The sequence below is a fragment of the Ovis aries genome, chromosome 10 (genome assembly GCF_016772045.2).
Source record: "Ovis aries strain OAR_USU_Benz2616 breed Rambouillet chromosome 10, ARS-UI_Ramb_v3.0, whole genome shotgun sequence".
NCBI lineage: Eukaryota > Metazoa > Chordata > Mammalia > Artiodactyla > Bovidae > Ovis > Ovis aries.
The window spans coordinates 72,466,165-72,481,688 of record NC_056063.1 but is presented as its reverse complement, the minus strand read 5'-3'; the positions used below and the strand labels follow the sequence as shown (position 1 = coordinate 72,481,688).

The following is a 15,524-nucleotide window of genomic DNA, read 5'->3' as shown; positions in this document are numbered from 1 at the left end:
GTATTAAAGAAAGAAATCGTATCAGTTCTCCATACACACTTCAGAAAATTGACATGCCATTACGTTTGCATGTTCTGTTGTTAGAAGGAAGTCACTGGTTCCAGCCACATCTAGGAGGAATACTTGCACAAGAGAATGAGTACTGTGTGGCAAGGATCACTGGGGGCCATGTCAGAAGCTTCCTGCCACAAACCCAGATATCTATCAAAACCAGATTGAATAAAAAAGATTTTACTCAATGGTAAAAAGGTATATTTACTGAACGGTAAAAAGGGTGGAATTATTCATCATACACATAACAACTTCGATGAATCTAGAAATCATGCTGATCTAATTAAACAAGCTAGGCCAAAAATATACATATTGTGTCATTCTGTTTATATAAAATTCTAGAAAATGTAAACCAATCCTTGGACAAAAAGCAGTTCATGTTTGCCTAAGAACTGGCTTAGGTGTATGTAGAAAGGATAGCCCAGAAGGATTGCAAAAAGGTGCAAGAAAATTTGAGGGTTATGTATATAGTCAATGAGCTTGATTGTGGTCTTAGTGTCACAGGAATATTTAATATGTGAAACTTATCAAATTGTACCCTTTAATATGTACAGTGAGTGGACTGACATAAGGTTAGACATATAAATCAATGGTATAGAATTGAGAGTCCAGAAATAAATTGAGAGTCCATGCATCTATGCTTACTAGATTTCTGACAAGCATTCCAGGATAATTTAATGGAGAAACAATAGTTTTTTTCAACAAAGGTGCTAGAACAATAAGATGTCTACCTTCAAAGAATGAATTGGACCCTTTCCTAACACCATATACAGAAACTTAACTCAGAATGGATCAAATGCCTGAATGTGAGAGGATAAAGTGTAAAACTCTTACAAAGTATTAACATAAATCTTTATAACTTTGGATTAGACAGTGGTTTCTTAGCTATGAAACAAGTATAAGCAACTAAAGAAAAAACAGATAGGACTGCATCAAAATTAAAAATTTTGTTCATGAAAGAACACAAAGTGAAAAAGACAACCCACAGAATGGGAGAAAATACTTGAAAATCATATATCTGATAAGGGACTAGTATCCAGAAGATATAAAGGATTCATCATTTAATAACAAAAAGACAACCAACGTTTTACTCAAAGGATGTAAATAGATATTTTTCCACAGAAGGTGCCCAAGTGGCCAGTAAATGCATGAAAAGATGCTCAGCATCACTGGTCACTAGGTACTGCATTAAAACTACAAGATACCACATCATACTCACTGGAATGGCTATAATAAAAAGATGGTCCATAAAAGCATTGGCAAGGATATGGAGAAATTGGAACCATCGTACACTGCTGATGAGAATGCAAAATAGTGTAGTGTATGTGTCTGTGTGTTTTGCCAGCCATGTTTAGTTGGATGGGGGCAGGTCAGAGTTTGGGTTTAACCAGAACTATTTTGCCAGACATATCCAACTAAATGAGAGAAGAGTAAGACAGTTGAGAATCTGTTCAAGGGATTAAATATAATGATTAACCATGGAAATTAAGAAAGGAGAGTGAAGACATCAAGGATAAATGACAGTGAAACAGTGCTGCAATCAGGTCCCAAAGGGGATCGAAGGATATTGATGTCTGAGTACTTGATGGAATAAGCTGAAAATCTAGAGGTAGTCAGAGAGTGGGAGTATGATGGGAGAAAGTGGCTGAGATAAGATGACAGACCCAGTTATTTAAGGATTTAAAGAATGGATTTCCAGGAAAAGGTGGTTCAAGAAGGAATAGTCAAACATTTTTTTTAATTGATAAGACTTTTTTAGAGAAGTGTTAGATTTACAGGGAAGAAAATGAGTAGAAAGTACAAAGAATTCTCATATTTCTGGGCTCTGTTCTGTCCCATTGCTGTGTTTGTCTATTCTTTTATAAATCTCCATGTTTTAATTACTAGAGAATTTATATGAAGATTTCAAATTCAGTATTATCATCCTGTTTGTTATTCTTCAGCCCTGGGTTGGCTATTCTGGGCCTTCTATGTAAACTTTAGAATCAGTTGATATCCACAAAATAACTTTCTGGGACTTTGATTAGGATTGTGTTGAATTTATAAGTTGAGTTGGAAAGAAGTGATATCATACCAATATTGAGTCTTTCTATCTGTGAACATGAAATACCTCTCCATCTATCTAGATGTCCCTAAGTTTCTTTCATCAGAATTTTAGTTTTCCTTATGTAGAGGAACATTCTTTTAGATTTTTACCTAGATTTGTTTGGTGGGGTTTCGGGGTGGGGGGTGGATTGTGCTAATGTAAATGATGGTATGCTTTCAATTTTAAATTCCACTTGTTCATTGCTGGTATATAGCACTTGACTTTCTGTATATTAACCTTGTATCCTGAAAACTTGTTATAATAGCTTATTCATTGCAGGAGTTTGTTATTGATTCTTAGGATTTTCTGCATAAACAATCTTGTCATTGTCAAACAAAGACAGTTTTATTGCTTCCTTTCCAATCTGTATACTGGTTTATATTTCCTTTTCCTATCATGTTGCATTGGCTAGAACTTTCAGTATTATGATTAACAGGAGTGCTGTGAGAAGAACCCTAAAATTATGAATCTTGGACCTTAGATGGGACATCCAACACATGTACCCCTGGTGCCCTCTGGGAGGGAAAGGAAACATGCCCTTGGCTCTGGAATGCAAACAGATACTCTCTGGGGACACATAGGGATGGGCTCTACAACCCTTGACATGTAAACAAATACCTCTGCGAAAAGGGTCCCTTGATGTCTCCAGAGATCTGTCTTTAACTTACTAGGTTCAGTTCAGTTCAGTCACTCAGTCATTTCTGATTCTTTGCGAGCCCATGAATCGTAGCACGCCAGGCCTCCCTGTCCATCAATATCTCCTGGAGTTCACTCAGACTCATGTCCGTTGAGTCCGTGATGCCATCCAGCCATCTTATCCTCTGTGATCCCCTTCTCCTCCTGCCCCCAATCCCTTCCAGCATCAAAGTCTTTTCCAATGAATCAATTCTTTGCATGAGGTGGCCAAAGTACTGGAGCTTCAGCTTTAGCATCATTCCTTCCAAAGAAATCCCAGGGCTGATCTCCTTCAGAATGGACTGGTTGGATCTCCTTGCAGACCAAGGGACCCTCAAGAGTCTTCTCCAACACCACAGTTCAAAACCATCAATTCTTCGGCGTTCAGACTTCTTCACAGTCCAACTCTCACATCCATACATGACCACAGGAAAAACCATAGCCTTGACAGGACGGACCTTAGTCGGTAAAGTAATGTCTCTGGTTTTGAATATACTATCTAGGTTGGTCATAACTTTTCTTCCAAGGAGTAAGCGTCTTTTAATTTCATGGCTGCAGTCATCTGCAGTGATTTTGGAGCCCCCCAAAATAAAATATGACACTGTTTCCACTGTTTCCCCATCTATTTCCCATCAAGTGATGGGACCGGATGCCATGATCTTCGTTTTCTGAATGTTGAGCTTTAAGCCAACTTTTTCACTCTCCTCTTTCACTTTCATCAAGAGGCTTTTTAGCTCCTCTTCACTTTCTGCCATAAGGGTAGTGTCATCTGCATATCTGAGGTTACTGATACTTCTCCCGGCAATCTTGATTCCACCTTGTGTTTCTTCCAGCCCAGCATTTCTCATGATGTACTCTGCATATAAGCTAAATAAGCAGGGTGACAATATACAGCCTTGACGTACTCCTTTTCCTATTTGGAACCAGTCTATTGTTCCATGTCCAGTTCTAACTGTTGCTTCCTGACCTGCATACAGATTTCTCAAGAGGCAGGTTAGGTGGTCTGGTATTCCCATCTCTTTCAGAATTTTCCAGTTTCTTGTGATTCACACAGTCAAAGGCTTTGGCATAGTCAATAAAGCAGAAATAGATGTTTTTCTGGAACTCTCTTGCTTTTTCCATGATCCAGCAGATGTTGGCAATTTGATCTCTGGTTCCTCTGCCTTATCTAAAACCAGCTTGAACATCTGAAAGTTCATGGTTCATGTACTGTTGAAGCCTGGCTTGGAGAATTTTGAGCATTACTTTACTAGCATGTGAGATGAGTGCAGTTGTGCAGTAGTTTGAGCATTCTTTGGCATTGCGTTTCTTTGGGATTGGAGTGAAAACGGACCTTTTCCAGTCCTGTGGCCATTGCTGAGTTTTCCAAATTTGCTGGCATATTGAGTGCAGCAATTTCACAGCATCATCTTTCAGGATTGAAACAGCTCAGCTGGAATTCCATCACCTCCACTAGCTTTGTTCATAGTGATGCTTTCTAAGGCCCACTTGACTTCACATTCCAGGATGCATGGCTCTAGATTAGTGATCACATCATTGTGATTATCTGGGTCATGAAGATCTTTTTGTACAGTTCTTCCATGTATTCTTGCCACCTCTTCTTAATATCTTCTGCTTCTGTTAGGTCCATACCATTTCTGTCCTTTATCGAGCCCGTCTTTGCATGAAATGTTCCCTTGGTATCTCTAATTTTCTTAAAGAGATCTCTAGTCTTTCCCATTCTGTTGTTTTCCTCTATTTCTTTGCATTGATAGCTGAAGAAGGCGTTCTTATCTCTTCTTGCTATTCTTTGGAACTCTGCATTCAGGTGCTTATATCTTTCCTTTTCTCCTTTGCTTTTCACCTCTCTTCTTTTCACAGCTATTTGTAAGGCCTCCCCAGACAGCCATTTTGCTTTTTTGCATTTCCTTTCCATGGGGATGGTCTTGATCCCTGTCTCCTGTACAATGTCACAAACCTCATTCCATAGTTCATCAGGCACTCTATCTATCAGATCTAGGCCCTTAAATCTATTTCTCACTTACACTGTATAATCATAAAGGATTTGATTTAGGTCATACCTGAATGGTCTAGCAGTTTTCCCTACTTTCTTCAATTTAAGTCTGAATTTGCTAATAAGGAGTTCATGATCTGAGCCACAGTCAGCTCCTGGTCTTGTTTTTGTTGACTGTATAGAGCTTCTCCATCTTTGGCTGCAAAGAATATAATCAATCTGGTTTCAGTATTGATCATCTGGTGATGTCCATGTGTAGAGTCTTCTCTTATATTGTTGGAAGAGGGTGTTTGCTATGACCAGTGCATTTTCCTGGCAAAACTCTATTAGTCTTTGCCCTGCTTCATTCTGCATTCCAAGGCCAAATTTGCCTGTTACTCCAGGTGTTTCTTGACTTCCTACTTTTGCATTCCAGTCCCCTATAATGAAAAGGACATCTTTTTTGGGTGTTAGTTCTAAAAGGTCTTGTAGGTCTTCATAAAACCGTTCAACCTCATTCTTCATGTTACTGGTTGGGGCATAGACTTGGATAACTGTGATATGGAATGGTTTGCCTTGGAGACGAACAGAGATCATTCTGTCATTTTTGAGACTGCATCCAAGTACTGCATTTAGGACTCTTGTTGACTATGATGGCTACTCCATTTCTTCTGAGGGATTCCTGCCCGCAGTAGTGGATATAATGGTCATCTGAGTTAAACTCACCCATTCCAGTCCATTTTAGTTCGCTGATTCCTAGAATGTCGACATTCACCCTTGCCATCTCTTGTTTGACCACTTCCAATTTGCTTTGATTCATGGACCTGACATTCCAGGTTCCTATGCAATATTGCTCTTTACAGCATCGGATCTTGCTTCTATCACCAGTCACATCCACAACTGGGTATTGTTTTTGCTTTGGCTCCATCCCTTCATTCTTTCTGGAGTTATTTCTCCACTGATCTCCAGTAGCATATTGGGCACCTAATGACCTGGGGAGTTCCTCTTTCGGTATCCTATCATTTTGCCTTTTCATACTGTTCTTGGGGTTCTCAAGGCAAGAATACTGAAGTGGCTTGCCATTCCCTTCCCCAGTGGACCACATTCTGTCAGATCTCACCACCATGACCCACCCGTCTTGAGTTGCCCCGCAGGCATGGCTTGGTTTCATTGAGCTAGACAAGGCTGTGGTCCTAGTGTGATTAGATTGACTAGTTTTCTATGAGTATGGTTTCAGTGTGTCTGCCCTCTGATGCCCTCTTGCAACACCTACCATCTTACTAGGTTCATTTGCCATTTAAAGATCCTTTTTCCCGGGTGCCAGCAGTCTTTGCTTAGAAAGCTGTGAGTGTACAGAAGTTTCCTGATAGGGAACTGAAAAGCCACCTCAGAATCTGGAGAGTGTGGTGGTGACCACATAACCAGTAAGATACGGTGTAAGTGATTAATCCTGGTGTTTCAAGGCAGTTGGAAGTAGAAAGGGAATTGCAAAGGTATGTTCTGGGCCCTCCTCTTCACCCCCAATGCAGGAGTAAAGTCCAGGGCAGGTGTGCGCTTCCTTCCAGTGCACAGGTTCATTCATGATATGAGACCATTGGGTAAGTATTTGAAGCTTAAAAATATGACCATATCTCAGATTTGGGTATGTTTTATAGAATCCGTTTATAATCTAAATGACAGCTTCAACTTCTTCCACTCTGACTCTAATTGAAATTCCTCTGTGTTGAAATCATTCTTTTTCTAATAGGATCTTCCCAATAATATGATTTACCAAGTTGCCATCAAGTCTCTTCCCCAAGAATGGTTGTGGTGTGAAACCTGGTGTGATGATGAATCCAAGCAAAGAGCCAAAACAATTGATCTGGTGAGTGTTTGCATTTTCCTTTGTATAAGCAGATATGAAAATGTTCCAATAGAAGTATTTTCTGTTTTACAAATAGCATGGCACCTGTGGCTCAGTCTGTAATTTACTGTTTTATTTACCTATGTTGGCAGGTATAGGGCTGTATCGGGGGCTCCCAAGACCACCCCAGGTTTGATGATTCAATGAGAGGACTCTTAAGACTCAGAATATCTCATGGCTATGGAAATATTACAGTGAGAGAATACAAAGTGAAAGCAGCCGAAGGAAAAGGCACATGGGGTGAAGTTCAGAGAAAACCAGATTCAAGCCTCTAAGAGTCCTCTCCCTGTGAAGTTACCTCATTCCTTAAGCTCCAACAAGTACACCACCAGATGTGAAATGTGGTCTATCAGGGAAGCTTACCAGAAATCCAGTGCCCAGAATTGTTATTGGGGCCTGGTCATGTAAACAACCCCTCAGCCTGGCACGTGCCAAAATTCCCCATATCTAGAAGAAAGGCAGGTCGTCAGCATAAATTACAAGTTTGCACAGTTTAAGCACAGTGAGCTGTTCTTATCAGGGAATGGTGGGAACACACCTGAAACCCAAGTTCCCAGAAGCCAGCCAAGGGCCAGCCTTGTAAGCACAGGCCTCTCAGAATAGCAATCTCTGTGTTAATAGCAGCCTGCTGTGTTAATTCTTTTCTGCACAAGGCCTTTTCAAAGAAAGGCCATCAACTGGCTGAAATGTCATAAACTAAACATAAGATGATGAGTTATCATCTTAATATATCATCAGTTTAGTTCTAATGCCAGTAATTTCCCCAAATAAAGACAGCCAGAATAATTCCAGCTACTTAAATTATCCTATATGTCTTTTTATTCATTATTTTTGAGAAATTTTTTTCTCAGGTTTTCATTGTAAGCAGTTTATGCTACACAGTTTAAATCTAGACATGAAATATTTTAAGCTAGTTGATTTGTTGTCCATATGTAGGCATTATATTCCAATACTGTATATTTTCTCTAGTAGTACAAAATATTATCATTTTTTTCCCAATCATATTTTTATGTGGTGATATAAGTTTAGAATAATTGTGTACAAGATCTTCTTTGAAGAACAAACTGTCAAAATATTAGACCTCATAGTTTTTAACAAAATAAGACTGGATAGTAAAATACAGGGATGTTTTTCCAGATATGTATAGAAAGTAGCATGCCAAAATATAATTAGATTGCAATCATAGGTGATAGAATGTAGCAGAAACAAGTGGTCATCAGTCAGAAAAAAACAAGGGAAATTTCTAAAGAGTGGTTAAGGACATTACAGTGTTAAGGTTGTGTTGTATAAGAATGTGACTCATACGTTAGTTGACATAAGTCTCCTTGGGATTTTTAGTACTTAGATTAACATGAGCTACTCTAGCAAATGCCCAAATTTCTGTGGTTTCACATACATCCAGGCCCAAGTGGATGTCCTGTCAGTGAGTGGCTTCCCTGTACATCATGACTCAGGGACCAATCTCCGTCCATCCTGGGACTTCTTCATCCTCCAGGGTCCTGTCATCATCTATGTCTTTCTGAAGCCGATCCATCCAGTATGGCAGCCAGTTCCCACAGGCAGCCATAAAGTACTTAAAATGTTGCCAGTCTAAATTGAGGTGTGCTCTGAGGTGTGCTCTGAAGTATAAAACACATCAGATTTTGAAGACTCAATAAAAATGTAAAAATATCTCATTACTAATTTTTATTTTGATTACATTTTGACTAGATAACATTTTGGAAATACAGTGTCAAAATTTATTCCACCTGTTCCTCTTACATTTTTTAATGTGGCTGTTAGAAAATGTAAAACTGCATTTGTGGCTTTCATCGTATTTCTGTTGGGTAGTGTTGATCTGGAGGGTAAGAAGAAAGGAGGGTGGAGGATGCATCCTGATCCTAAAGGCCTTGGCCCCGTGGTGGCAGTTGGTTGTGTGTCCACATCCAGTTATAAGAAGAGCTGAGGATCATCATTCCTGGATGGGCAGCCACTTCCTAGCAGTAGGTCTACTGAGAAAATGGATGGGTGGCATAGATTTTGGTGGACAGCATCATCTCTTCCACAGAAACATTTAAAATAAAAAATAACATGCTGTTTTTGGTCATCTTAGGGGAAAGGTTAAAAGGGAAAATCAGGAAATGGCCTAATGGAGAGGAAAAAGCATTACTGACTTTCGGAACCATAGTTGTTGTGAGGGCCGACTTGTGCATTATAGGATGTTTAGCAGCATCCCTGGTCTCTACCCACTAGATGGCGATAGCGCCCCCCAGCCCCCAGTTACAGCAATCAAGTACCTCCAGACCTGGCACAGCTCCCCTGTGGGACATGATTGCCCCACTGAAGCACTGCTGATAGAGATTATGCTTCCCAATGGCTTAGCAGGTAAAGAATCGACAATTGTAGCATAAGCTAAGGAAAAAATAGTACTTTGTTTTTTGTTTCTGACACAATTAGAAAATCCGTTATCTTGTTTATAGAACACATTATCTGTGAAGCTAATTTCTACAGAGAAGTTCCTGTTACCTACTTACTTCAGAATACATTACTCTAGGAAAAAATCCACAATGCAATGAACTGGAAATATTTGGTGAGGAAAGGATTAAGATACCAGGCTTATGGCTCATAAATAAGCTTTCCCATAAGGCATGAAAGATGAAGCAGGTTGGGGCTACCATGAGAAAGTGCCATGTAGAAGTAAGCTTCAGGACACGTGCTCTATTAGTGTGCTCTGTGAAGAGCAGACTGGATGCCTGTGTAGCTCTGTGAAGTTTATGCTCCTCCTGTAACCTTTCTTTACGCTGCTCAAGCCAAAGACACTGGGGTCATGTTTGATGCCTCTCTTTCCTCACAGTTCACATCCAGCCCACTAGCACTACTCCTGACAGCTGTATCTCCACATACATCCAGAGTCAGACCCTCCTTAAACTCTGCCTTTGCTTTTTGCCTTTTAAACTTAATTTCCCAAGAAACTTTATAGTAGAACCAATTGCTAATTAAAATTCATCAGGTGTTAGAGGAGCCTTGGAGATAACCTTGTTTTAATTTCCTCCTTTGCAAATGAAAAGACAGGTTCTGCCACTGGTCCCCACATATGCGCACACACAGTTTGGTGTTTTTTGTGATGTAAACATCAGAGGTCTCCCTACTAGTTTAAGTGGGACTGTCCAAGTCTAACTGCCAGTAAGAATTGGAACCATGAGGACCAAGGATCCCTGTCCATTGTTTTTCCACTGTGCCTCTTAAACATACTACTTAAATATTCTTAAGGCATGGAGATTTATAGGCTACTCTGAATTTCACAACTATCAGTATTTTGCCAAATGAATTCCAGTTAACTCATTTTAATATCACAGCTGGTAATCAAAACAGAGGCATAGGAAAGAGGACAAATGCTTTTGCCAAAGAAACTCGAGACATTTCTAAAGGCTGACAATTAGTTTTACGTATGGGAAGTATGTAAAACCAGGGTTTAGTCCAAAGAAAAGGCAAGAAAATATTTATTAATATAGTCTGCTGTGCTCTTTTACAGAATGGTCATGTAATTGGCTCCTTTGTCCAAATATTTTATAGAATTGTTTGACAGACTTCTTAGGAACCATCAGAAAATCTTCAAATTTTTGTTTAAACTTCTGATTGAGTGTTTGCATTAAACACTGCTTACATAAACTGCAATTTGTCATTTCAGTTGATCCTTTCTCTATTAAACTAATTCTAATATTTAAATTTTCAGTGCAATAACCCCAAAACAAAAGAACCTAAACTAAAAGCTGCTGCCAGGATTGTCCCAGAATGGGTGGAGTATGATACTGAGATACGGCAACTGTTAGATCACCTTGAAAACAAGAAGAAAAATGCAGGTGAGTTGTTCTGCAGTTGTGTATGAAGCACTTGTTGCACTAAGTGAAATTAGAATAGATTACAAAATCATTTCTTAATGATTATCAAATGATTACATCAGAATTTCTTTACCAAAGTCTGTGACATGTTTACAGATTTCCTTTTTATGTGGACTAAGTTCACAAATTTAAAACATGGATAGAGAAGCTATTCCCCTATGGATATAGCTTCATACCATCACATAGATAAGCAGTTTAGTATTAGTCTCCTGACCTAAGATAGAGGTTAAAAAAAAAAAAAAAAGTAAAAGAAACACTCTAAGATACACTGAATTTCCTAAATATGAAAATCCAAGCCCCAAAGTTGAATAAAAGCCTTACATAGCCAAATAAAGTATTACCTCCTGTTTCCTTAATTAGTGACATACATAGTATGTTTCCTTATAGAAAGCTGGTTCCTTATTCCAATAGCCTTAATCACAGACCAGAGGGTGGTTTGAATTAGTTTCCATTTCTTAGATTTAAAAAACTGAAATTACCTTAGCATTTTATCACCCTACATAAACCCTTAACACCAGTAAATGTGTGTTGGATATTCTTTTAAAGCTGATATCAACTTCTTGATTCTTTCATGATTCCCTTTCCTGGTCAGTACCTGTCTCTATTGTTCTTTGCTCTTTTTTAAAAGTAGTGTTGAGCTTCTCTTGTGTTCCAGTCAGTATGTTAAAGACTTTTCACCGGTTAGACTAATTAATCCTCATAATAATTCTTTCCAGTAGTTCAGAATATAGTTCTTATTGTCCTCAACTTTACTTTTTAGAGAGGCTGAAATTATATATAAATTTCCTCACATAAGCATGAAATTGTGTTTTATATTGATTCTGTTTTCCTTACAAAATCAATGTGTGTTGTCGGATAAATTCAGTATTTTAAATACACCTGAGTATTTTTAATAATCTAATAATATAAAGGTACCATTTCAATTCAGGAGAAAGATTATTATGTAAGTGGCATAACTTTTCAAAGGGAAAGAAAGATAAGACAGAGGAAGGAGGGAGAGAAGAAAAGAAACTAAAAAAGGAAAGAAGAAAGGAAAACTCACATAATTACCTCACAATAAAATATAAATGCAGGAAACATTGAGATGAGATGTTTCTCTTATCAAATTGGAAAGAGTTAAAGGATTAACAATACTCAGCACCAGCAAGAGTATTGACAAGTAAGCGTGAATATACATACAGTAGCTGTATAAATTAAGGAAATTTTGTAATATACATAAAAATTCAAATACATGCCATTTGATCCATCAATTCATCAGAAACTTACATTAAAACAAAAATGTATGTGTGTATGTGTTTGTCACAACGTTGTCTTTAATGATGACATAGAATCTGTCCAACAATAGAGGATTGCTCAATTGCATAATTCAGTGGAATTTAGTGGAGAGAGAGAGAAAGTCTGCCATCTGGAATTGTGGAACAGGATCCGTTTAAATTGTGTTTTAGTTAATTTCTGCCTGGAAAATATCATTTTGAACTCTCACATGTTCTTAAATCAGTTAGTATGTATAGCGCATTGATGCAGGAGAAAAAAACATTTTGAGCTCTTAAGTCTTCACTGGTATTGACTTTGATTCTCACAGTTATATAGTATTTATTCCTGCGTTTGAATGCTCTGCCTGCCCATCTTAGACACAGACCACATATGTCTTCTGCTCTTTGTTGTTCCATTACATTAATGACAGCATACTTTGTACCTGGTGAGAAATCTATTTTTCACCATCAAGGTGCTAGGTCGTGGAGATAACAAAGATGAATAAAGTATTGTTCTAATAGACTCATGGGCACTCACTTGTAGGTGGGTAAAAGGGCAGGTAGTTATGCTCCCATATGATTGATGCCATGGGCTTCCCTGGTGACTCAGTTGGTAAAGAATCAGCCTGCAATGCGCTGATCTGGGTTTGATCCCTGAGTCGGGAAGATCCCCTGAAGGAGGGCATAGCAACCCTCTCCAGTATTCTTTCCTGGAAAATCCCCATGGACAGAGGAGCCTGGCGGGCTACAGTCCACAGGGTCACAGAGTCTGACACAACTGAGCGACTTAAGCACAGCACAATAGATACCATAATGTACAAAGAGCTGTTCTCATTGTCACTTAATGAAGTGAGTAGGTACTAAACTAACAAACAGGAGGATCCTCAGTGAGCACCTACACTTTATGTTAATTCATGCCTTAGTAAGGTTTAAGCTAATTTGATATTAAGATTTCAAGAGCTAAATATACTTTCTTCCCCTACAGTTTTGACACATGATGAACTCTAGCACTGGCTTGTGTAAGAAGAGAAAGTGTGACAAGAAATCTGCCACCTGCTGGGGAAATGTGGAACTACTTCCAAGACTTGTCAAAGTTTCATTAAGGATCAGTGACATATTCTTGGATTTAAATTATATTAATTATTTAAAAGTAACATGTATTTAATGTATTGAATAAATTTGTTATATACTGTAAGAAATGACCATTGAGTGTTTAAAATTAGATGGTTCCTCTTTCCTGATTGCATAAAACACTGGGTTTTCATCAGTTAAAGTGATAATTTTGCCAGATAACCAGGTTGAACATATCTGACTAGCTGGTCCTCATGGGAATTTATCAAACCATCTACATCTTTGAATATTCCAGCTGTGTTTATTTATATATTTCTTTATTCAAAAGATGCATTTAAATTCAAGAGACCTATTTTGGGTTTTTTTCTTCTGAGAATGAAGGACTTATGGTTATCTCTGAATAGTATTTTTAAAAATTAAGCCCATTTGTACCTTAACTATTTGTTTTAAAATGAAAGTAGTGCCACACTGTAACCACTTAGTTTATTTGTTTTAAATCATATGATGTTTTAATCCTATGCTTTTTTTTTTTTACTGTTTCTAATTTTTATTTTTATAAAATTATATTCTTGGACTTATGGGATATGTATGTATTGTTTTTAAAAAAGAACTGGTTAGTTTTATAGAAACTAAGTTAAGAATATAAACAGCTTTTCTCTTTTATATTAGATGAATAGGAATAGTAAATGTTAAAAAAAACAACTGTCCAGCTACTCTAGAATCATAGGATCTTGGGACAGGAGAAGACCTGTGTCATTTTGGACCCTGTCTTCTGAAGAAGCTGATTCACGGGCTGAGGTGAGTGTGGGAAATCATGATTGTGGGAAATCATGATTGTTCCGGATGACCCTGTTGATAAGTGAGGTTTGAGAAACAGTTAAGAGAGTTTAGTCTCCAGCCAGTGTGCCAGCCCCCCTTCCAAGGCCCTGCCAGGTGGAGCCTCATGCCATCTTGGAAGCTTCCAGGGCCATATGGAACTGTCTGCTCCTAGAGCCGGACTGTTCTGTCTTTGGACAGTTCGTGCAGAGTTCCATGGTGAGCCAAAAGCTGTCTATCACGGGTCTGTGCTTATTCCTCTGAACTCTTCTGAACAAGTCTACCCTTCTCTATTGGATAACAGCCCATAGAGTATTTGAAAATAACTTCTCAGCTCCTCACAGCTTCCTTTTTCCTGATAAAAGATCACAAGACCTCACTCCCTTTTCCAATAACCACCCCCCTCCCTGGTTACTTGTTTGGGTTTTCCTGTGATGAAATGGAGTGCTCAAGTACAGGGAACAATGTAGCTCCTTGAAGGAGAGAAAAGAACACTTCCAGGAAGCACCACAGGCCATTAGCCTGGAGTTACAGGTAAAATTGGACTTTTTTGTATGAATATGTAGTTTGATACAAATGGGAGCTGCCCAAAGAAATGGTTGCTTCTAAAGGCCAGGCACAGCCCCTGGGACACGACCAGACATGCAGTTGCTACTACCCAGGAGAGATGTCAGAAACCCAGTGAATAGCGTTCAAAGGAACAGGTGTATGTCAAGTCAGACTGTCTTCGGCCACTAAAGCATGGCTAAGAGAATTTTCTTCTCTGAGATTCAGCAGCAAAGAAGATAGTAGCATTTAACTTCCCCCTGGAACAGAAAGGACTATTCATCGAGGGGCTCTGACATCTGTCTCAGATCCCTGGTTCACAGCGCAAGTGGTAAGTATAACACAAAATCTGTCACTGCCCAGCCCCTCTTGCCTACTTCTGTTCAGTAGTAAGGGGGTCCACCCTCTTCCAAGGGGCTTCCTGGTGGCACAGTGGTAAAAAGTCCACCTGCCAATGCAGGAGACCTGGGTTCAATCCCTCGGTTGGGAAGATCCCCTGGAGAAGGAAACGGCAATGCACTCTAGTATTCTTGCCTTGAGAATCCCACAGACAGAGAAGCCTGGTGGGCTACAGTCTGTGGGGCCACAAAGAGTTGAACACAACTTAGCAACTAAATAGCAACCACCCTCTTCCAAAGAATCAATTAATTTGTTAAGATCTTACTTTTGGTGGCAGAGTTAGGGAGTTGAGACACAAAGGACCAGGACTCAGATTGATCCACATTCAAAATACAGGCAACTTTGTGATAGTAGCACATGGTTAGGGGCACCCAGCTCACCCTATAACCACTCAAAAAATGAGTCTTGAAGTGTTAGGTAATGGGACAGCTGTTCTGCATTTTGCAGTTTATTAGCCCAGTATCAAATGTAAAATTCTAGTTTCTGAGAAACTCTAGAGTGAGGTCTCTACATAGAACCTGCTGTTAACAACTTTGATTATAGACTTCAGATTTGGAGAATAATCTTATCCCCTACAGTTCATAATTATTTGCATTTAAGTTATTTACTTCAGTCATGTGATCCTGCCCAACTGTATATAAGGTTTGTATCCTGTCTGATATGATTTCACTTTTTAAAAAAATTTATTTTTGGCTGTGCTGGGTCTTTGATGCTGTGTGCAGGCTTTCTCTAGTTGCGGCAAGTGGGGGCTACTCTCTCTGTGCTTGGGCTTCTCCTTGGGGGGGCTTCTCTTGGGGAGCACAGGCTCTGGGGAGCACGGGCTTCAGTAGCTGTAACATGGTTTCATTTTTAAATCAAAGGTTTTGATTAAGAT

General features: G+C 39.0%; 1 protein-coding gene across 3 annotated transcripts in view; it reads left to right on the top strand.

Annotated features, from left to right (window-relative positions):
• UGGT2 (UDP-glucose glycoprotein glucosyltransferase 2) overlaps positions 1-13,017 on the top strand; it is a 154,613-nt gene extending 141,596 nt beyond the window's left edge. For all 3 annotated transcript variants that reach the window (XM_060394596.1, XM_004012207.6, XM_042255013.2), the window contains 3 exons: positions 6,532-6,648; positions 10,400-10,526; positions 12,804-13,017. In XM_060394596.1, coding sequence (XP_060250579.1) covers positions 6,532-6,648; positions 10,400-10,526; positions 12,804-12,826 — 267 coding nt within the window. In that variant the 3' untranslated portion in view covers positions 12,827-13,017. The remainder of the gene's footprint in view (positions 1-6,531; positions 6,649-10,399; positions 10,527-12,803) is intronic.
• Positions 13,018-15,524: the final 2,507 nt, after the last annotated feature.